The 22,280-nt window shown below is 59.2% G+C and overlaps 7 protein-coding genes across 7 annotated transcripts; 4 read left to right on the forward strand and 3 right to left on the reverse strand.

The window, feature by feature from the left end:
* Positions 1–110: 110 nt before the first annotated feature.
* COLE_01582 (uncharacterized protein) lies at positions 111–7,757 on the reverse strand (the record flags this gene model as incomplete). Its single annotated transcript, XM_018419495.2, has 5 exons — positions 111–5,774; positions 5,810–6,148; positions 6,193–6,759; positions 6,797–7,680; positions 7,736–7,757. The coding sequence occupies 5 exons, from the start codon at positions 7,755–7,757 to the stop codon at positions 111–113; spliced, it is 7,476 nt and encodes a 2,491-aa protein (XP_018277387.1).
* Positions 7,758–8,636: 879 nt separating this feature from the next.
* COLE_01583 (uncharacterized protein) lies at positions 8,637–9,502 on the forward strand (the record flags this gene model as incomplete). Its single annotated transcript, XM_018423684.2, has 3 exons — positions 8,637–8,680; positions 8,965–9,151; positions 9,206–9,502. 3 exons carry the CDS (start codon positions 8,637–8,639, stop codon positions 9,500–9,502), a joined length of 528 nt encoding a protein of 175 aa, XP_018277388.1.
* A 734-nt stretch (positions 9,503–10,236) lies between these two features.
* Positions 10,237–12,469, forward strand: COLE_01584 (uncharacterized protein; the record flags this gene model as incomplete). Its single annotated transcript, XM_018421462.2, has 6 exons — positions 10,237–10,326; positions 10,359–10,435; positions 10,467–10,585; positions 10,620–10,699; positions 10,731–10,820; positions 10,853–12,469. 6 exons carry the CDS (start codon positions 10,237–10,239, stop codon positions 12,467–12,469), a joined length of 2,073 nt encoding a protein of 690 aa, XP_018277389.1.
* A 99-nt stretch (positions 12,470–12,568) lies between these two features.
* On the reverse strand, positions 12,569–14,270 carry COLE_01585 (uncharacterized protein; the record flags this gene model as incomplete). The annotated part of the gene is made up of 2 exons (XM_018426825.2): positions 12,569–13,521; positions 13,559–14,270. 2 exons carry the CDS (start codon positions 14,268–14,270, stop codon positions 12,569–12,571), a joined length of 1,665 nt encoding a protein of 554 aa, XP_018277390.1.
* Positions 14,271–15,216: 946 nt separating this feature from the next.
* COLE_01586 (uncharacterized protein) lies at positions 15,217–17,307 on the forward strand (the record flags this gene model as incomplete). The annotated part of the gene is made up of 1 exon (XM_018425489.1): positions 15,217–17,307. One exon carries the CDS (start codon positions 15,217–15,219, stop codon positions 17,305–17,307), a length of 2,091 nt encoding a protein of 696 aa, XP_018277391.1.
* Positions 17,308–19,231: 1,924 nt separating this feature from the next.
* Positions 19,232–20,518, reverse strand: COLE_01587 (uncharacterized protein; the record flags this gene model as incomplete). The annotated part of the gene is made up of 2 exons (XM_065626154.1): positions 19,232–20,351; positions 20,382–20,518. The coding sequence occupies 2 exons, from the start codon at positions 20,516–20,518 to the stop codon at positions 19,232–19,234; spliced, it is 1,257 nt and encodes a 418-aa protein (XP_065482648.1).
* A 451-nt stretch (positions 20,519–20,969) lies between these two features.
* Positions 20,970–21,961, forward strand: COLE_01588 (uncharacterized protein; the record flags this gene model as incomplete). The annotated part of the gene is made up of 3 exons (XM_018420916.2): positions 20,970–21,222; positions 21,271–21,339; positions 21,429–21,961. The coding sequence occupies 3 exons, from the start codon at positions 20,970–20,972 to the stop codon at positions 21,959–21,961; spliced, it is 855 nt and encodes a 284-aa protein (XP_018277393.1).
* Positions 21,962–22,280: the final 319 nt, after the last annotated feature.

Consider the following 22,280-nt stretch of genomic DNA (forward strand, 5'->3'; position numbering starts at 1 on the left):
GATAGAGGACATGATGTGGAGGGTGGCAGGGAGGCGGGGTAGAGGTTGTGAGAAGAGGAAGGGAGTGGGTTACTATGAGTCAAGCTAGTCGTTGTCTGCTAGTCAAGTTTTTACACGTTGGCATTGTCACGCGGCGACGGCGTGCGACTGCGGTCGCCATCCTGCCACGGTCGTGCCGGCTGCGCCAGCATGTCGTCGGCGTCCTCGAGGGAGAAGTGGTTGTCGCTGATCGCCCCAAACTCACTCTCGGACGAGAAACTCGGCTGGTGCGCATTGTGCACGTATAGATTGCGGCTACGCCCATTGGCACCCTGAAATGTCGCGCCGCTGGGGCCGAATGTGATCACGTCGCCAGGCTGTGGCTGTTGGCGAGCTGGCGAGCGGCGGCCAGACTGCCCACTGGCCGCTGAGCCGGGGCGCGCGGCAGTGGCGTCAGTCGAGGACGCGAACGAGTCAGTGCTCTTCAGGAGAGACTGGTCAAGCGAATAGCCTAGTTGGCTGTCGTCGACCGCGTTCGTGCTTCCAGACCGCACCATTGCGCCGCGTGCCAGGACGGCACGCACACCACCCATGCTGAAGGGCAGGGAGTCGGTCGAGCTAACGCGGCCCAGATGGCGGCCAGCGCGGCGCGCCAGGGGCGACGTTGTGATGCCATTTGGCGTCGAGTCGAGGCCGTCGTCAAAGAACTGATTGAGCGAGTGCAGTGCACCGACGAGGTCGCCCATTGACGCGTTGTCCGGCACTGACATGGGCGGGGACGGCATTTCAAACGACTGCTGCGACGCGCCCCAACCGGGAGCGTGGTTCGGGCCAGTCGCGAGATCGGAGAACTGAAGGACAGAGAAATGTGCCGACGCCGCGCGCGATTCGACAGATACCGTGTTGAAGACGGCAAGCACATTGCTCCGTGTCACCTCGGAACGCTCCTTGGCATTGGGCACACTCCAGCCTGAGGTTTCAATACGGCCGAACAGAGCGTCGCACGGCTCGGAGACCTCGCCGCCGGTGAAGAGTGGGAGGTCCAGGACATCGAGAGCAAGAGAGGCGTGCTTGGTGGAGACGAGGCGCAGAAGAGGGCGCACCAACTCGCGGTTGAACGGGGCCAGAAGCGGGACCACTTCCGAGTTGGCGAGCACAAGCGCCAGCATCTGCAGCGCCTTGTCCCTCATCCAGTCGTTCTGGTTGAGAACAAAGCCAAGGAGGTGGGTGACAATCTCGAGCGCGTGGCTGTGAATGTACTCTAGAAGCAGTTTGGCAGCCTGGCGGATGAAGTCGTCCTTGGAACGGAAGCGGTTGTGGGCGAAGGAAGTGAGAAGGCGCGCAAAGCCTGCCTTGCCCTGTTCCTCGGCAATGGCGGCAAGGTCGGATGCCATTCCTGCCAGCTCCTCGTTAGGCTCGCCGAGGTCAGTCGAGTGCAACATCCATGGGAGCGCAGCCACGAACCCATGCAACAGCCGTACCTCAGGTTCGTCGATGAGCTCCGCGTCCGGAACCGACGTGAGGCGACGTATAAGGTCAAAGGTCATCATATCCGTCTTGGAGGAGCGCAGACCGATCAGAAGCAGGGCCTGTAGATGAGGCGGCGGACCGACCCAGTCTGCAGGGCGGAAGGAAACGAGGTGCGAGACAACGGCAGGATCAGCCAAGTTTGTCTTGTCCAACACGTGCGAGAAGAGCTCAATGACTTCGTTGAATTCGGGCTCGTATGGCGTTCCTAGACACGCTGTCAAGCACCAGAAGATCTGCGGGTAGTTACGCATATCCTCGGCCGACAGCGACTGCACGATGCAAGCCAATGTGCGCAATACTTCGTTGTTAAACGTTTGAATCTCGGGTGCAGGACTTCCGATGGTCGAAGACAGCCTGGCGAGCATGTCTGACATCATGCGTGCGTTGATGTCCGGAGTAAGGATGCGGAAGACTTGGAACGACCGGCAAGCTAGGTGGCGAACGGTACACGACGTTGCCCAGTCAAGGGCCAGACATCCCCACTGCTGGCGCAGCTGTGGATGTGCCTGTTGAAGTATACCAAGCACCTTGGCCACAAGGGTCGACATGCGGGACGGCGCATATGAGAATGTGTCCATGCTTCCAGTGTCGTCTGCCTTCCAGAATAGGTCTTGGCTTTGGCGGGCAAGTGCTGTTGTCTTGAGCTCAGCGGCCTGCCATGCAGACGCCCTCTCCGCAGGCTCGAGCACATGGGATCTCGACAGCGAGCTGATCCACGTCCGCAGAACCTGGAAGAGCACACGCTGGGCGCCCTCACGCATCGTTGCGTTGGGGTCGTCGCAGTGAATAAAGGCGACATGAAGCATAGCTGGCAGGCGGCTCACGAGAAGTGGGTGGCCGAGACGGGAAGGGAGCAGCTCTCCTGCAAGCAGCAGAGCCATTTGTCCCTGCGATAACGGCTTGGTGCGCAAGGTGCTCGCGAATAGAGCATCGAGATTGGCCAATGTACTGCCACTCGGGCTTGGTGGAACGTCGGCTTGGGCACTTGTCGCCATGTCCGAGGGATGAACAAACTGACAAATCTCCTCGAATATGCTGTCCCCAGCCGGGGAATCAGCAAGGCAAGCCATGATCTGCTGTGCGTGCACCATAAAGTCAGGGTTGGCTCGTTTGGCACCTTGCTCGAACAAGAACTTTACGAGCGCCATGGTGTTGCGCGAGCGACCCGGACCGCCGGCGAAGCTGAGAAGAATCTCGCGAATGTCTCCGAGGTGGTCATCTGAGAAACGGACAGCAAGATACACCAGGTTGGAGAGGGCTTGGTGCTCCTGGGCGACCTCGTTGGGCTCAGCCTTGCTGTCCGAGCCCAAAACCAAGACCTTCAGGAATGCTGGCAGGATCAACAGCGTCGCCCGTCGGCGAGGCGCCTCCAATTGGGTAAGCCGGATGGTGCATTCCTCGAGGAAGGGCATCGCAAGGTCGGGGAACATGGCGGCCAGGCGGGTCGCCATCTCCAGCTGTGCTTGGCGGTAGACGTTGGGAGCCGCGCTACCAACGGACGGGAGCACAGTCGAAAGCGAGGCGTGATCCTCAGGATCATCAAACAGCCACTCTGCCAGCTGGAAGGCACGTTGCCGAACCTCTGAGACAGGGTGGCCGAGTTTGGAGAGCGACAGACACGCCAGCTGAGCGGGCGGAAGGACAATGGTCCCTTCGCAGACCATGTCTGCGACAACGCCAAAGAACGACGCCTCGAGAGCGAAGTGCTCCCCTTCGCCGAAGGATTGGTGGAGCACCTCGTCGGCAAGCCGCTCGACATCCCAGTTGTACTTCATGAGTGCCATGAGCGCCTTGCGGGCGGTGTCGTGGTAGTTGGTTGGAGTCAGCTGGAATAGGCCGCGAATCCACCGCAACACCGTCAATGGTTCGACGATGTGATCGGAGGCTTGGCCTGCAGGAGTCGCGTCGGCTGCTGAGATGAGCTTGCCGGAGCAGAGCGACGCCATGGCCTCGGCGGATGTGATGGACAGAAGCTTGGTCTTCGACTGCACGTCGTCAAGATACTGCGCGCGTTCTTGCGACGAGCCAGCAGGACCGTACGCGGCCGCAGCGGCTTGCAGAATGCTGCCCTCGCGGGCCTTGACCACGTCGGGCCGGCTGCCTAGAAGACACCAGTCGGCGCACAACTTGAAGATAGCTCCGCGCACCTCCTCTCCCAAGAAGCGGTCGCTTGAGTCGAGTTTGCCTAAGGCCGTCGACAGCTTGTCAGTGACAATGCAGAACTCGCGTCGCAAGTTTTGCAGGTCATAATCTTCGCGCCGGTCGGAGAGGAGAGTCAGCGTGAGCTTGACGAAGCCTATGAACGACGAGAGGATCTCCAGGTGGGCAGAGGAGTTGGCGCGCCCGTCGAGAAGAAGCGGTGAAATGAAGCTGAAGACTCGAGCAGCGGCCGTCCACATGCCGCTGTGGCCGAGAGGGCGGCTTTGGCGCGAGGGAGTTGATTTGTACGAGTCGGCCAGCCGACGGACGAATGTCAGTAGTTGCTCAGCAAGTGCTTTCAAGGCGGGGGCACGAATCGAGCCCATGGCAAACACCGCCGCGTCCTGGAAGCGCCGGTCTTCCCAAGTGAGTATCTGGACAAGATATGCGAAAAGTGCGGTGGTCGTCATGACCGCTGAGGGAGAGGCGGCACCCTTTAAGTGATGTGGAACTTTCTTCATTGGGTTCATCGTCCCGCACAGAACGGAGAGGTAGAGCCGCCACTGCTCTGCCAGGAGGCCGGGGTCGGAAGTCGCGCGATTGGGTGTAGCCCGCAAAGGCTTACTTGCTGCTGATGCGACCAGACTGACGTGGCTCTGTAATCTCGGCACGAGGCCGCCTATCAGCAGGCGCAACTCAAGGGCGGAATCGGGCAGTTGGTCGTTGACCTTCCCAACAAAGACGGGGAGGAGGGCAGCCCATAGAGCGCTGTCTTTGGGGCTGTCACCCTCGGCCACAAGCTGAATAAGCTTACGGCCCTTGATCGACTCCAGTCGCGCCTTGTCCGCGGGCGTAAGGGCCGGCAGCTTACGCAGCACCACAATGTCTGCAGGCTCAAGCTCGTGCTCAAACATCTGAAGCACCGACGCCGTTTTCGTCGGGACGTCCAACATGACTCGACTAATGCGGAAAGGTGCTGAGGGGCCACGCTCGAGCCCACCGAGGTCGCGAGCAGCCGAGAAGACGCCGTAGGCAAGCTTGCGAAGGTTGAGGCTTGTCGAGCACAGGAGAAAGAGGCCGCATCCCTCGACCTTCGCGACAAACGCAGGGTCCATGGGGTCTGCGTCTGAGCTTGAGCGGTGCTGCTCGGCGAGTTTCTCCAGGATTTGAAGCCATAACTTGACGACGCGCACAAGTTGCGACTCGAGTAGCCTTGTACCCACAAAGTCGCCCTTGAAGACATGGTCCGTTTCGAAAAGGAAGTGGCGATATGTAGCCACGAGAGTGGCGCACATGATGGGGTCGTCAGCCACGCGACGCATCGTCTCGGCCGCTGCTTCGCAAGTTGTAGGACATGCTGAGAAAGTGGAGCGACAGAGGATGTCGACAAGTGGTCGTGTCTCCTTAGCTGTAGGCAGTAGCGCAGGGAGAGGCTCGAGAAGAGCGGCGAGGAGTCTGAAGTTTGCCTCATGTCGGGCTTGGTAACCCACGTAGACATCGCCGTGTTTCCTGGTTACCTGGTCACCGACCGAGTCCCAGGCTGCGCTTGATGCATGGACGGAGACGTTAACATTGTCGCTCGAGATGAGGATATGGCCGACCATGCGGTCACAGCTCATAAGGACGTTCAAGGACAGCGGCCCGCATTTCTGAATATACTCCTGCGCCTCGGGGATATTGTCAAGCGAGTTGTCAGGCGCAGGCTTGTACTTGGGGAAGTCGAAGCGAGTAAAGTCGGCACTTAACGGTAGCCGGACCGGCGTGTCATTGCCGAGACATCGAAGGGTTAAGGTCGCAGCTCGCACCGCAACGTAGGCGCGGTCGGGGTGCAGAATGTCTCGCGGCGAGCCGTCTTGATGACGGTTGGGGACGCTGTCCCGCAAGAAGTCCGCTATGAGCTCCTGGCCGTAATTGGTTTGGCGCGCCATAACGTAGTGGAGGACAGAGACGAATGCCTCAAGTGGCATCTCCACTGGCAAAAGGTGGCCGGAATGTGGAGGGAAGTATGCTTGAAGGAGACCTTCCAGCCGTTTTCGCCTCGAAGTCGAGCTCTCAGTGATACGGTTGAGGTAAACCCAAAGGAGTAGGATAAAGGCGTTCATTCCGATAAGCCGCATGTTCCTATCCTGCCTGTCAGCCACGTCAACCAAGTTCAGCTCACCTTGGTCTTCGCTTGGATGGTGTCGATGCACCATTGCCAGTGTTCCATGAACACCTCGCGCGGCGAAACTGCCAGTGCTACGATGACCAAAGGAAAGGCGACACTCCAGTAACGAGGCTTCGCCGCCATAGATAGTGCTCGTTGAAGAACCACAGCGATTGCTCTTGCCCAAGTGGGATGGTTAACCTCGGCTGTTGCTGTCTCGATGACTGGGTGAAGAAGATGAGTAAACGCTTCAGCGTACGCAATTTTGAGAGCGGCGCCATGAGCATTGGCGAAGAATCCGGACAGCGTCTCGATGAACTCGGCCGCCATTTCGAGCTCGCTCTCAGGATACACCTGCCAGCGTCAGTCATCTGTCTCGTCTCTGGTTAGTCACTGACCCTGAGGATGAGTTTCCGCGCTCCTTTAAGAATGTGCTCAACCTTGGCGTCCGTGTCCTTTGTTACCCCAGCCGAAGCGAGCGCACTAAGTTCCCGGGTAAATTTGTCGCTCACTGTGAGGAAGCGAGTCTTCGACAGTTCGCTCAGAAAGTCAACCAACACGCCTGACACCGCTCGCCGGTGAACCGTGTCCTCTGACCGTTCCGAGCGGAACACGCTGAATGCCGAATGTTCGAGGTTTAGAGCCACGTCGTCGCCGAGCTGGTCTCGTGGAACTACGCGCACAATCTCCATTAGCGTCCGGTAGTAGATATACCGCGCCGCCGAAACTCTCCGTGCTCCAAGGACGGTAGCCTCGTCGTCAACGCCCATACGCATCCCCATCGACTGGGAGATGTACACGTCACCGGAGTGTGCTCTTTCGATGTGGTTGCGCACCCATAGGCCTAGGAGGTCGACCACACGCCGAGCATGCCGCCTTGTGCAGTTGGCAATTGAGAGAATTAATGCGTCAAACGCGTCGTCGGCGCCGGCTTCCAAAGTGGACGTCAAGGCGATGAAGGAGTTCTAAAGTCAGAAGCTGGCTCTGTGGCGCACCACTCACCGCAGGCTTGGCCATGATCTTCTTAATCTTGCCATCAGCCGCCGCTCTAAACGCCTGGTAGACAATCTTGAGAGCTTCTTCAGCCGGCGTTTTTCCAAATGCTACTGGGTCTTCACCCCGTCCAAAACCGGCAAGCACGCTCGTATCGCTGCCTCCTCGTCCTGCTCGAGACGCCCTAGAAGGGGTTGACCGACTGTGGATATTCGGCATGGCAGGCACAGGGTGCTCTTCGGCCCGGAAGTTTGAGGAAGATTGGGATGTTGTTGATCGTCCGCCGTATGATCGCTGAGACGAATGCAGCGTCGCCACGCTTTGCTTGCTACCATGGTGCATGACGAAGGACGGGGATGCCGAGACCGAAGCCTTTGTGTTGGCGCGCGATCGCCCAGACAGGGAGGCCGAGAGGTCGGCATCCGAGCGGAATGGGTTCTGGAGGGCAGGATAGCGACCCTGCCGGTCCATGGCGGGCACGGGTGGCACAGCTGGTACTGAGCCCTGCTGGTTTGGCTTGAGCATATTCTTGAGAGAGGCGAAAGAACCCTTCCTTGAGGCGAGAAGCGCAGCACCTGGTGATGACAATTGTCCGGGGGTCACGAGCGCTGGCTGCACGGTGCCCAGCGACGAGGACGAACCATTCGAGAACTTGCCTAGTCGTGGGGGTTCAGCTGCGTGATCGGCATAGGAGGATGAAGTTGAGTGAGACAGAGCGCTCCTCTGGAGAGTTGAGCGGGGAAGGGTGCCACCGGAGGGCCGCAGGCCCGAGTGATCAGAGGAGTTGAAGTCATTGCGGGAGGAGGTGTCCGACTCGGGAGAGCCAGTGCCTTGTCCAAAGGCTGACCTAGAGGGGAAGGAGGGGAGGCTGTAGTCGTCGTCCTCATCGAAGTCTGAGGGGTGGTTAGCGATATCTTGATGGGATGTGCAAGAGGCCAAGAGGCGTACCTGGAAGGACAATCTCCTCCATGTTGCTTGAGCGGGATGGAGGGGTGGGTCGTGAATAGGCTTGGAGGCCGTTCACCTCTGCTCAGCGGCTCAGCAGCTGAGTAGGCGCCTCGTGTAGGATGCGTGGGATTGGAGTTGAACGTTGAACAAATGCAGATAATAAAGGGCACCCAAGACGGCTTATGTCAAGAAGCGAAGTGGTGAATGAGAATGAAGAATGATTGAGCAACGAGCAACAGTGCAGGCCGAGAGTTGGACCATTCGGGATATCTGGTACCTGCGAGTGATGGGTGGCGGTTGAGTGAGAGGAGGAGGGAGAGTGTGGGGTCTCCGCACTGAGTGCCACAACCGGCGTTAAGATCCACGTGGTGTGAGAATAGTTCTTGACACAGCAAGGAGGGTGACGCGGTGGAGGTCGCGCTCATTTTGGGAGGGGGGAGCGGTGCGGTGACGTGTAATGAGCGTTGAGAGAGGAGGACGAGGAGAGCTCTCGCCTTCGAGAGGGTTCCGAGGAGAGTTGCCCTTTGAAGACGGCTGGAGGCTGCCACTGCCACTTGCACCAACCACCCCACTCCTCGAGTCCCATTCGTCCCATTCGTCCCATTCGTCCCAGTCCTCTTAAAGAGACCCTCCTCCCTCCGCACATTCCCCTCTTCTCTCCATCTTTCTCTTCTCTTAAACACAGAAGCGAATACATATCCCGTGAGTCCTCATCCATCCTCCCACCCTCCCCCTCTCCTCACTATCCACTATCCCCCCACCGCCCCCTCCCCACCACTTCCTCCTCCTTCCCCATCGCTGTCCCAGCGGCTTATACTCACCTAGCTTTGCGGTCTCGACTTGCCCCAACACACGTTCCCTCCTCTTAATAACCCCCATACTCTCACTCTCCTTCATTACAATGTCTTTCGCACGCCGCTTTATGTCGACTACCAAGACCATGGCGTGAGTGTTATTTGTCGACTGCTGCCGTGGATTGCCCCTGCATCGCTGCGTTGCGAATTGCAACCAAAGCTCAACACGTCGACCCGAGATGCCTACCGCCTTGAATGCGTGCCTTCCCCCAGATCCCTAGGACCTCCACATTGCCAGCTTGCTGGCCGAAATGGGCTAGACTCCACGGAGCAGCTGGGGCTAGTACTACGACTGCATCTCGGTCGTGGATGGTTGCGGTTGAGATTCCAGCGCAGCCCTCGCGGCTCGATCGATCATCCCGCTAACAACTCTAGTGACACCTTCTTCGACATCACCATCAACGGCCAGCCGGCTGGTCGCATCCAGTTCAAGCTCCGTGACGACGTTGTCCCCAAGACCGCCGCCAACTTCCGTGCTCTCTGCACTGGCGAGAAGGGCTACGGCTACGAGGGCTCGGGCTTCCACCGTGTCATCCCTGACTTCATGCTCCAGGGCGGTGACGTGAGTTTGAGACTATGCTTTTCTTGGCGTAATGGGTGCTGACATTCCCCCCAGTTCACCCGTCACAACGGCACCGGCGGCAAGTCGATCTACGGCGAGAAGTTCGCCGACGAGAACTTCAAGCTCAAGCACGACCGCCCCGGACTCCTCTCCATGGCCAACGCTGGCCCCAACACCAACGGCTCGCAGTTCTTCGTCACCACCGTCGTCACCCCTTGGCTCGACGGCAAGCACGTCGTCTTTGGCGAGGTCACCCAGGGCATGGACCTTGTCAAGAAGATTGAGTCGCTCGGCTCGAACTCGGGCAAGCCCAAGGCTGAGGTCAAGATCGCCAAGTCGGGCACTGTTTAAATAGAACTTTGAAAACGCAGGCGAGACATGCTGCTTTGCCAGCCACTGTCTGCCTGGGGAGTTTTGTAAGCGGCTATAGACTTGTAATTTTCTGTAGTCGATCTTACATGAATAAGAAAGAAGGCGCATATACGGGCTCTGTTCCACTGATCTCCCCCTTTTCTAAGAAATTAAAAAGAAGTGTGATTGATGCGCATCCAAGTACTGCATGGGCTCCTCCACGTCGCGCTGAGTGCTTGGGGACTGCGGCGCGTCTGACAGATCGCCGATCACCGATGCCTGGGACGCGAACTTCGAGCGTATGCAGAAGAAGACGCAGAAGTGATGCGACGAGTGAGGTGAACACGTTCGCAATCGCAGCAGCCAAACACACGTTTGTAGCCCAGCCCAAGTGTGACTAACCTTCATGTATCGCAATTCTACAGGCCGTTCAAGCCAGCGAGGGTATGGCATTGGGTACCAGATGAGACTCGGAAGGGGATGTCGAGGTCGGTGAGACACTGGCCGAGATAACGAGAGAACTCGGCACTGGACACTTTGGCTCTCACACCCAAACGGCACAAAAGCCGCATGGACGCATTGAGAATCGAACAGTGCCGTCATCGGCGCGCAGCTCCGGTGGCGTGGAGATTGATGTCCGTGACGTTGCAGCGGCATGTGTCGCAAGCTATCTCCATCTCCCCCTGCTCGTCAACATCCACCACTCCCCTCGCGCTCCGGCGCTCCTCAGCAAGATGGACGTCCTCAAAGCAGTTCAGACCTACGTGACCAAGATGATCACCGAGGTGCCCGGGATGAAAGTCCTCCTCCTCGACGCGCACACCGTGCGTCCACCCCGCGTCCCATCTGACCCCAGACACCCATTGTGTCGCTTGTCACGACCCAGTCTGAGCTCCTCGCGCACGAGGTTTACCTGACGGACAGGATAGACAAGTGTGTCTCCCCGAGAGTGCGCTGACGCCAGCAACGCGCGCGAGGCACTCAGCCACCTCTCATGTATTGCCTTCCTCTCTCCCTCACACGCTAGCATCGAGCTTGTGAAGCAGGAGCTCGCGCGACCGCGATACGGCTCCTACTGGCTCTGTAAGATGCCTCGTGTGCCTCAAGCTGACAGCAGTCTTCTCGAACGCGTTGACGAAGAGCCAGATCGAAGAGATGGCGACGGTCGACGAGTTCGAGGTCGTCAAGGAAGTCCAGGTGAGCCCCGCGCCGGGCACGCTGACGGCAGGAATACTTCGCCGACTATTTGGCCCAGTACCCGTCATTGTTCACTTTGACGCAGGCTGCTCTCGCTGACGGCGGCGATGGGCCACCCAACGTGCGCTCCCAGTACGTCACCGCTGACGCCAGCCGCCAATCTACCTTCCCTCCCCAGACGACATACCACCGCCTGTGCTGGACAACCATACGCGTGCGATCGTCGCCGTGCTGCTGAGCATTAAGAAGCGGCCAGTAATTCGGTGGGAGCGCATGTCGCAGGCCGGGCGCAAGCTCGCCGCCGACGTGCACGCGGCCATCAGCCATCAACCGTATCGAGACTTGTTCGACTTTAGGTCTACGGCCGGACCGGCGCCCCTTCTCCTCATTCTCGACAGGCGAAATGACCCCGTCACTCCCCTCCTCTCGCAGTGGACATACGAGGCGATGGTGCATGAGCTTGTAGGCATCCACAATGGCCGTGTGCACATCGACAGCGAAGAGCGCGCCGAGCTGCGCGACCTCGTGCTGTCCACGTCGTCGGATCCGTTCTTCGAGAAGAACCTCTTTTCGAATTTCGGTGATCTTGGTGCTGCCGTGTCGCAGTACGTCACGGACTACTCGGCGCGCTCCTCGTCGTTAGGCGCAGGCGCGGCCTCCAGCAGTAGCCGCATCGAGACGGTGGCCGACATGAAGCGCTTCGTCGAGGAGTACCCCGAGTTCCGACGACTGGGAGGCAACGTGACGAAGCACGTCACGCTCGTCGGCGAACTGTCGCGCATCATTGAGCGCGACGACCTTCTAGCTGTCTCGGAGGTGGAGCAATCTCTCGCGTCGCAGGAATCGCACGCGAGCGACGTGCGCGCAGTGCAGCAGATAATCGCGTCTCCAAAGGTGCCGGCGCAGAACAAGCTGCGCGTCGCGATCCTGTACGCATTGCGATACCAGAAGTTCCACGGGAACCAGATTTCGGCTGTCGTGGACGCGCTGATCGCGGCTGGCGTGGGCGCGGACAAGGCGCGCCTCGTGTACGTCATGCTGAACTTCGCCGGCGCAGATGTGCGGCAGGACGACTTGTTCATGAATGACAACCTGTTCTCGCGCGGCAAGAGCGCGCTGAAGGGTCTTAAGGGTGTCGAGAATGTTTACACCCAGCACACGCCACACCTCATGGAGACGCTCGACTTGCTCTTCAAGGGGCGGCTGACGGAGCGTTCATATCCGTTCATGGAGGGCGACGAGGGGGCACGGGCCCAGCGGCCACAGGACGTCATCGTCTTCATTCTTGGCGGGACGACCTACGAGGAGAGCCGCTCGATCGCGCTGTTGAACCAACGATTGGCAGGGAGCGAGGGGGGACCGGGCGGCACGCGGGTCCTGCTGGGCGGGAGTTGCGTGCATAACTCTTCGAGCTTCCTGAATATGGTCATGGCTGCTGCTGAGACCTGGCCTGACAGCATCTACGGCCCACCACCCAACATCGCCCTCTCGTCAGGCGCACCGAGCCTCCACCCCTCCCCTGCTCCCGGCCCTGGGGGGCCCAGCATCAACCTCCGCGCGGGCGGGTATGAGCTGAATGTCGGAGGTTCTGGCGGATCAGGGCTGTTCCGAAGCGCACAAGGCTCCGACGTCGCGGCCAACGTCCAGCTCGGTGGAGGATTGCAGCAGGTTGGCGAGGGGATCCGAGACGGCGCTGGGCGACTGTGGGGCAATGTCCGCCAGCGGATGGAGGAGCGAGCAAGTAGAAGCGGTACGCCGCCAGCTCGGTAGAAGTTCATCATGCATCAACCTTAGAGCATCTGCACCTCGTCATTTACTCATTACCCAGAATGTGATGCATCTAAATACAAACAAAGTGTGACCCAACATCTATGCCCTCCCCTTGTGCTTGCGCCCACCCTTGTCGCCCCGGTTGCGGTAGTAAGCCTTCTTGACGTCTCCGTCGTCGGCCTTGTGCGCCTTGACAGGTGCGTCCTCGTCGTCCGAGTCGGCCACCTTCTTAGGCTTGATCGAGCCGACAGAAATGTTGACCTTGGGAGGCACGGAGAAGCCGAACGCCTTGCCGACCTTTGCGAGGTCGAGCTTGTTGACGTCGAAGATCTTCTTGAGCGAGTACGACGCGTATGCCTGGAGGTAGGAGCGGTATCCGTCGCGGGCCGACGTGTTGAGATAGTGGTTCTTGGAGATGAGGCTCTCGAGCTGGCGCTGCACGTCGACGACCTTGCGCTGCGGGAACTGGTACTCGTTCAGCGGGACCTTTGCGACCTTGAGGAAGCGGAGGAAGCCGAGCTCGCTGGGCAAGAGGAAGAGGAGGGACTTGCCGGCCTTGCCGGCGCGCGCGGTGCGGCCCACGCGGTGGATGTAGTCGCGCGGGTCGTCGGGCGGGTCGAACTGGATGATCCAGTCGACCTTGGGAATGTCGAGGCCGCGCGCGGCCACATCCGTGCACAGCAGGATGCCCGAGGGCGCGTTGCAGAACTCGAAGAACGTGTTCGTCCGCTTCTGCTGCTTCTGTTTGCCGTGCAGGTCGAGGACGGGCACGTCGATGTAGTTGAGCAGCTCGGCGTGGTAGGACACCGAGTTGCAGCTCGAGAAGAAGACGATCACCTTCTTCTTCAAGTTGCGCTTGAGGAACGTGAAGAGGAGGAGGAAGCGCTGGTCGCTGTCGCACACCACGTAACCTTGCTCCAGGAACTCGGCGGTCGACGTGTCCTTCTGCTGGTCGACGTTGATGTACAGCGGCCCGGGGCGGAGTGAGATACGCGCAAGGTCCGTGACCTTGGTCGTCTGCGTGGCCGAGAACAGCATCGACTGGCGGTTTTCTGTCGTTAGTTCAAGCTCCAGCCCATATTGACTCACCATTGGGAAGGATTTTGATGATCTGCTTCATCTCCTCCTCGAAACCGACCTCGAGGATACGGTCCGCCTCGTCGATGACGAGCGCCTTGAGGTTCTTGAACACGAACCCCTTGGTGTTCTGGAGGTGGTCGAGCAGACGCCCAGGAGTGGCGACGAGGAGGTTGACGCCCTTGACGAGCTTGTCGGCCTCGGCCTTGCGGTTCGCGCCGCCCATGACGATGCCGAACGTCTGCGAGTGGCCCGCCATGAGGTCCTTGACCACGCCGAGGATCTGGAGCGCCAGCTCACGCGTCGGCGAGATAATCACCACGCCCGTCCCGTTCGCCGGCTTAAAGCGCAGCGTGTGCAGCATCTCGACGGACGGCACGAGGAACGCCATCGTCTTGCCGGAACCAGTGCGCGCGGCGCCGAGCACGTCCTTGCCGGCCAGGAGGGGCGGGATCGTGCGCGCTTGAACCTCGGTCATGGTCTCAAAGCCCATGCGCTGCACGGCGTCCAGCGTCTGCCGAGACAGCGGAAGAGAGTTGAACGGCACGCGCTCATACTCGTTCGCGGCGGGACCGTCAAGCGTGACCTTGGACGAGGAGGGCTCCGGGGAGCCCTCAGCCTCGGCCTCAACCTCGGGCGCGGGAGACTGCGCCGCCTCGTTCGCGGCCTCGGCGGCCTTGGAGGAGCGCTTGCGCTTCTTGTTGCCGTCGCGGGGTGCCGACATGGTGTATGATGCTTGTGTTGTTGCCACGGAGTGATGAATTCACCCCTCATGCCGCCCACGGCTTGCCACCAACTTTCTCGGATCAAAGGTGAAAAAGTACGGCAGAATAATCAAATTTAATTCCGCGTCTGCTTTCGCCCCCCTCAGCCAGAATTTCCGACGTCTCCCAACTTGCTCTTAAACTTGCAGTGACTCTTTCAGTCTGTCTCATCCCCCATCGCCCATCGCTCCATCCACTTGCGTCCTAGACGGACTGCCTCCCCCATCCTCAAAAGAGCCAGCGGCTCTGCTCGCACAGGTACGTGTCTACTCCCCTCTTCGCTGCGGTGCTGGATGGCCCTGTCTGGGCTCGTCTTGTTCTCACCGCTGTCCGGATGACTCTGTGTATCATTTCAAACTAGAGTCTGTTATGGCCAAGTGCCGAAGACACTTAAACGCACTATTCTGAACCCCCAACCCTTTAGCTCTGAGAGTATCAGAACGCTGACAGACAGAATTTCTACGGCCTCACTGCGAGCCTCGGGCCTTGGATCCCATCAGTCCCTTTGTCCCGTGAGTGTCTATCCTGTCTCTTCTCATGATGTCCCATTTGGGAATTACCGCCTGAGGCTTGCTTTCGTGGGCGTCTTCATTGCCGTCTGCGAGAGTCGACTATGCAGACAAAACATGGCTGTTTTATTCTACTGATCCCTTTACCCTTTGCGTCTGTACGAGCATCGCTGACAGACCAGATCACCTCCTTCAGCCTCGCTACTCCCCTCCCCTCATTGATCTGTCTTTAACATGTAAGCCTCGTCCTCCAAGTTTCCTTCTATAAATGATGATCCCATCACGACGGTCTACTGAGCAAAACCATTGCTGAAAAGGCCCGAAACCCATTTTTCCGGGCACTTCTCTGAACCTCCCACCCAGCTTGTTTTAATCGAGATTCATAGCTGACATTAGAATGGCACGGTCATCTGTCGCAGGGCCATCACGGCAACGTGTTCCTGCTCCCTCCTCAGCTGTTTCGGGCTTCAACCCTGCACGCACACACTTTGCCCTCGCCCTCCCCGTTCTCGGTGCGGCGGACAAGGTGCAGGTTTGGGACGTCGCGGCGGACTCCGTCATTGCCGAGTTTGAACTTCCCGGCGCTGCCAAGGCCGTCTCCGTTGCCTGGTCATCCGTCTCCTCCTCTGGATCCACCAAGAGGCGGAGGCGAAGGAAGTCGGGATCCGAGGCGGCTGGGACCGATGAGGACGTCCTTCTCGTCGCGTCCATCAAAGGCGACCAGTCCAACCTGGCCGTCTACCTCCCCTCCAAGGGAGAAGCTCTGAGGACCATTTCGTTGCCGGGCAAAGTGACGGCGATGTGGTCTGACGAGTACGGTGTAATCATCGCGACGGAGTCCAACCTCCTCGTGCTTGGTCCAGAGGCTGCGGCCATTGCCCACACCTTTGACTTGCCATCATCGGTCAAGGCGCCATCAGCAGTTGCTCTCCTCCCCACTTCCACTGGCGAGGAGCTGCACGCGATTGTTGGTGCCAAGTCCGTTGTAGCAGTCCACCTCTCCACCACCTCTTCTTCCATCACCCACACCTCTTCCCCCCTCCCCGTCTCCACGACCTCGGTCACTTCCCTTCAACCATTACCCAACACACAACAAGGTGCCTCTTTCCTTGTCGTGTGCGAGGACGACCGCACTGTCAATCAGTACACATTCCCCGGCTCTCCGACTGCCGCAGCCAAGCTCTCATACCGGTACACCTCGCCAACATTGTCACCAGTGCACTCTGTTGCCCTCTCGGACGAGTTTGTCGCCGCCCTCCACGACGATGGCGAGATCTCCGTCTTCCCAATCGCCCTTACCGACCTCAACTTCGCACGGCCTAAGTCAAACAACAAGCCGGCAAAGGTGAAGCTCGTCGAGGGCAAGGAGGGGAAGACGGCGAGCATCTGCCGTGTCGAGTTCGCTCCCGTCGACGACGGTGCTCCCGCTGTCCTCTCTTGCGGTCGCATGGTTGGCGGTGGCCGTGTCAAGTGGTACTCGGCGACCATTGAGCAGCCTGAAGGTGGTCTCGCAACCAACGTCGTCGTCAAGACGGACGCACAGGACCTGGTCGCGCCCAAGGACACTGCCAAGGGCTCCAACAACCTGCAGCGCTACACCGCTCCGGCTCACGCTGTCCAGGCTGCGGACGACGAGAAGGACGAGTCCGCCGCAGCCCTCCCCGCGGATGTCGACATGGCCGATCTCACCCTCGGCGAGCGCCTCCTCGCTGCTCCCACCGGTCCCCAGCCCAACGGCGACGCCGCAGCACCGCCTGCGAAGGGTGCCACCACCGCCGCCTCCCTCACTCGTCTGCTTGTCCAGGCGCTTCACACTTCGGACCCTGCGCTCCTCACCCTCTGCTTGTCTCACCGCGACCCCGTTCTCATCCGCAACACGGTGCGCAAGCTGCCCGTCGACCTCTCGCTGCCTCTCGTCAAGGCCTGCGTCGAGCGTCTCGGGCAGGGCAAGGGCGCCAACCGTCGTGGAGGAGGCCGCGGTGGTGCGCAGAACGAGCAGCAGGGACGCGGCACCGTCGAGTGGGTCAAGGGCGTGCTCATCGAGCGTGGCCACATCCTCATGACCATCCCCTCCCTCCCCGGCCAGCTCGCTACGCTCTCCAACCTCCTGGCTTCGCGCATGGAGCTGTATGAGCCTCTCGTGTCGCTCTCGGGTCGCCTTGATCTCGCCCTCTCCCAGATCGCACTTCGCCGCCAGGCCGCCGAGGCTATGGAGGTCGACAAGGGCGACGGCGAGCACTATGTCGAGGGGGAGAGCGACGACGAGGTGCCTATTGAGGTTGGCGAGGAGGACGAGGATGATATCGAGGACATCAACATGATGGGCGGCTCGAGCGATGATGAGGACGAGGACGGTGATGAGGATGACAGTGAGGATGAGGACGAGAGCGATGACCCGCTCGAGTCGGATGAGGAGGGGCTGCTCGACCTCGAGGCCGAGGAGAGCGACGACGATGAGGATGAGGAGGGCGACTCGGACGACGAGTAATCATTTGTACCCCATAGCACCATGTCAGCATTAGCATAATTGCATTCAACCGGGCTGCCAGGGAGGGCGAGAGTCCACTACTGATGCCGCGTCGGCTCCGCAACGGCAGTCGCACACATCATGTCGTCGTCACTCGACAACGAGTAACGGCCATGAGAGGGTGATGCCATACATGCATGACTTTCCACTCTTCATTATCGCTTCCTTATCACTGTGCTATGTGTTCCATCTCTTGCTTCTCACCCTCCCGATCCCCATTCACCATCGCATTCTCCTCCACCACTATTCACCTCTCGCGGGCCTTCCCCCCTCTCATATCAGATCAAACTCGACAATAATTGCGCAAGTACAGTCGCCGCACAGAATCGGCAGAATAATTCTAGAACAATCATGGCGAGGATAAGCACGTGTAGACAAAGAAGTGGGAGGTGACACAATGCCCTTGAGGCCCCCGGCACTATCGATTCACTCACCACCACTCGCTTCCATCCCACCCGTTCTCTAGCACTCATCGTGCATGCTGTCCATGGCACCAATCCGCGCAGGCTCACAGCGGACCTTTGTATGGGCCCCCATTCCCACTCTTACCTCCAAACCCGGCCCCCGGTGGCCACCCCGTGTATCCCACATCCCTCCCGTGTCCATTCAATCCAAAAGATGTGTTAGAACTCCTCGCGAAGCTCTATAGGTCACGACGGGGGTCGAACCCGCGATCTCCTGATTGAGAACGATGATGAATCGTAGTCAGACGCGATGCCATTTCGCCACGCGACCCATGGTGGCGACCAAGTCCAGTCCCGTAATATTCGAATGAGTAGCTGACGTGTCAGTGCCTCTGCTGTGCGAGGCTATCGGAGTCCCTCGATATTATCCAGGTAAATTCCAAGCTAAGTATTTGGGAAATCGCGGACTGCGGCGGCTCATTATGTTTGAGCGAGTTTGTCTCGCCCGATTGGACTCTCACGTGCCCTCTATTACTCTGCGTATCTTGCCACCCTTTTCAACAGAATAACACGACCTTGCACTGCTCTGAATTCACCAAGCAGCTGAAGATGTGTCATTTGGAGCAAAGTTCCCGCCCAAAGAGTCCTCTGCAACACTGCCACATTGACGCTTTAGCTCAGTGGGAGAGCGAGCGAGTGAAGCGCAGCAGCGCCCAGTTCGTTCGGTCGTGTGTTCAATCCACACAAGCGTCATAGAGAGCTTGAAGAGCATTAGTGGGAGATGTTTTGGAAGTTTAGGGAGTTTCGGATATTTTTCATTGGGGCGAGCCAATGGCAAGGACTGTTTTCGGCGTTGACGCACGCTGACAGTGCAGTGCTAATTCCGCCGTGCTTCCAGCCATTATATGCCACTGTTTTCTGTGTCCTGGGTCTCCCCCGAGTATTGGCTAATTTTGTTGGACGAAGTTCATGAGTTGTCTGCTGCTGCCGGTCATGCCGCCTCCACGCTCCGGCTCGTGACTATTGTCATCTAAAATCCATCATCCCTATCTTGCTTCTCCCTAAACGTGATCACCTGGTGCAGGCGTGCACCGTGCAGTCTGCAAACCCAAAAGCTTGCCTTTCAAAACCTTCACACGCGCTCTGCAGCGCGCAGCCTCGTGTGGGGCTCGAACCCACGACCGAATGATCAACCGGAACAAATATCCGCATTAAGAGTCATTTAATCTACCGACTGATATAACGAGGCGGTACGGGGGCCCGTGCGCGCCGGTGGCGTCGTCGCCTTGCGACCGCAAGGTCAAGCATGGCAGAAACAGACAGTAACATGAAACCAAGAAGACTGTGTAGTTGAGTCAGGACTGGCTTGTAGATGAGGAGGAGAAGTGGGGAGATTTGAACAATCACGGGGAGCCTACTTTGCGTGCAGGGCCGTATCACTGAGCCATGGCATTTTGACAGTCTCGTCGCGGAACTACAAACTACGGCAGCACAGTCTCCATCGACAACAACTGCTCAACCGTTTCCCGCTTCCGCACAACATGCACACTCTCCCCGTCAACGATGATCTCCGCTGCTCGCGGGCGCGTATTGTAGTTGCTCGACATGACGAACGAGTATGCCCCCGTGTCACGCACAGCAAGCAGATCGCCCACTTTTACGTTGAGCTCGCGCGCACGACCGAGCCAGTCGCCGCTTTCGCACACTGGTCCTACCACATCGTACACCTCGGTGTCACCGACCCTCTCCTCCACTGCTTCGATGCGGTGGAACGCGCCGTAGACTGTGGGTCGGGCAAGGTCGTTCATCGCGGCGTCGATGATACAGAAGTTCTTTCCTCCGGCCGGTCCTGGCTTGAGATACTCCACTTTGGAAAGAAGCAGGCCGGCAGCGGCTGTGAGGCTGCGGCCTGGCTCGAACCATACAGGCCTCGGGCCGCGTTTATCAACGTGATCCAAGATGGTTTTAACGAACTCAGGCGTCGGTGGCGGCGTTGCGCCGTCCCCGTAGTCGATGCCCAAACCACCCCCGAGGTCGATGTGAGCGATGGGGATGCCATTGGACTCGAGGATGTCGACGAGGTCGAGCACGCGGTCGACCGCCGCGATGAAGGGCGCTGTGTCTGTGATGCCTGACCCGATATGACAGTCGACGCCACAAACATCCAAATGGGCCATGCTCGCTGCGGCAGCGTATGCCTCTCGCGCGTCGCCATAGTCAATTCCGAACTTGTTTCCCTTTTTACCTGTGGTGTTGTATGCGTGCGTGTTGGCATCTACGTCTGGATTGATCCGCAGCGCCACCGGGGCCTTCATCCCCAGCGACCCAGCTATGTCATCGAGCCGCGAGAGCTCTGGGATGCTTTCAACGTTGAAACACTTGACACCGGCGACCAGCGCTTCACGGATTTCCTCGACGCTCTTTCCCACACCGGAGAAGACGACGTCCGCGGCCTTTCCGCCCGCGGCGAGGACGCGGCGCAGCTCGCCGCCAGAGACAATGTCAAAGCCGGCACCGAGGCGCGCAAATACACTCAGCACGCCTAGGTTGCTGTTCGCCTTTACCGCGACGTGGACCTTAACCTCGGGGCCATTGACTCCGCGGTTCGATGCGGCGATGCCCGCCATCCACGCGTCCCACGCCGACATGAGTGCGGCGCGGGAGTAGACGAACAGCGGCGTACCGTGGGAGGCTACGAGCGAGGCAGCGGAGACGCCTTCGACGTGCAGCGCGCCGTCACGGCGGTGGATTGCGGCGTGCTTTGTCATGGTGTTATGGGCGGATGCAAGTGTCGTCCTCCGCCATCGAGGATCATCCTCGAGCCGCTTTAGTGAGGTCGCGCGGAGCTCGTGGACAGGCACCGGCATTGCAGGTGGGCAATTGCCCATCGCTTATGTCCTGTATCTGTGTCAGTGAGCCGCACGCATGAGGCCATAAGACGAGAACGCTGGCCAGAATGCCCAACTCGCGTCATGAGTGCAACGGACAATTAGCTGCTCATCGTGGACTGTGAACATTCAATGTAGCGCTCGATCTCCGACATTGAGCCGCGAAATCGCCGACCTGTGGTCCGACGTCATGCCGGCGATCGGGCCGACGATCGAAATTCCCGTTCTCGTGTTGTTGATTGCCATTCACCCGCCCTTCACTTTCTCTTCTTTTCTTCTTACTCTGGCCCTTCTGTCTACTCATTCTCCACCAACTCTTGACTCTGTCACGATGTCGGCTCGCGCAGCCCGCTCGTTTGCGGCCGCCGCCGAGTCCCTCGCCCCCGTGTACGGCCATGTCCCGCCCCTCCTCGCCCCGCTCCACCCCTACGCCCCGGTCGGCGCACTGGATGTCTTCGGCGCCGCGCGGCTCAGCATGGGTGTCAACTGGGTTGCGAGCGACACAAAAGGACGCCCGCGTGCGAGCTATCTTCAAGAGGCTCTGGGCATGCTGATTGTTGTTTTTGGCGGCGAGACGTTCCTCGGTAAGTCGCGTGATGCTCTTCCTCGCCTCGGCACACAATTGACACTAGCGCTCTGCACCGGCACGCCGCCTAGCTGGCTGGTCAATCCGACATTCGTTTTCCTCTTCGCCGGCGTCCGTGAGTTGCCTCGCTTTCCGTACCCACTCCTTCTCTTTACTTCGCCATCCGCTTCCTTAGACACCAATTCCCCCTCGTTCTGACGCCAGACTTCGCGCTCACGCGGACTCCCCTGCGCGCCCTTGTGCCCGCTAAGCCGAACTACCTCATGGAGCTCGCACTCGCGCCCTTGGATGCCATCGGCCGTACCCTTCTGCTCACCCGCTTCTCGATCGTCCCTTTGTTGCACCCTCCCGAGGGAGCCAAGGTGCTTCCCGCGACGCCCAGCACGCTCCTCCTCGTCCCCTTCATTCTCGCGGTCCCATTCGCTGCCCTCATTTTCTCGGGTACCAACTGGTTTGCACCGCAGATGGAGCTGTCCACCCCCAACGAGCTCAAGCCTGGTGGTTGGATGGCTGTTGACGCGTGGATCGCTGTTGTAATTCCGGTGTTGTTCCTCTCCCTAGTCGGTCCGGTCAGGGGGTGGCCTTGGGGATTGGGAACGCACATGAGTGAGGACGCCGCAATCGTGCTCTGCGCTGTGGTTGCTATTGTGAGCTTCGTAGGGCGCACGGTTTACAACCTCGGCGGGACGGAGGAGCCTGTTAAGAAGAGCAGCAAGAAGAAGTCGAAGAAGGCGTAGGCAGATGTGAGCCCAAGGAGTCGGGAGTCGGGAGTGGATATCTACCAGAGTAATGGCGGAATAGTCTAAGATGATGTAGAGACACAACTACGCGTATCTAAACTTTGTTCGTCGACGGAGACGGGACGCGACTGAACTTGCTCGCGGCCAGCACAACATGATCAGGTGTGCCTGAGGTCTCCGGTGCCTGGCCACGTTTGCAGATCACAGATCCTCGGTGGAGGCGGAAGCAAAAAGTGGCTTCCCGCCGGCACCCGGCACCCGTCGCCGCCACCTCTTTCGAGCGCTGTTGACGATACTCGTCGCATCAACTCATGTC

The sequence above is a fragment of the Cutaneotrichosporon oleaginosum genome (assembly GCF_008065305.1).
Source record: "Cutaneotrichosporon oleaginosum strain ATCC 20508 chromosome Unknown ATCC20508_contig01, whole genome shotgun sequence".
Classification (NCBI taxonomy): domain Eukaryota; kingdom Fungi; phylum Basidiomycota; class Tremellomycetes; order Trichosporonales; family Trichosporonaceae; genus Cutaneotrichosporon; species Cutaneotrichosporon oleaginosum.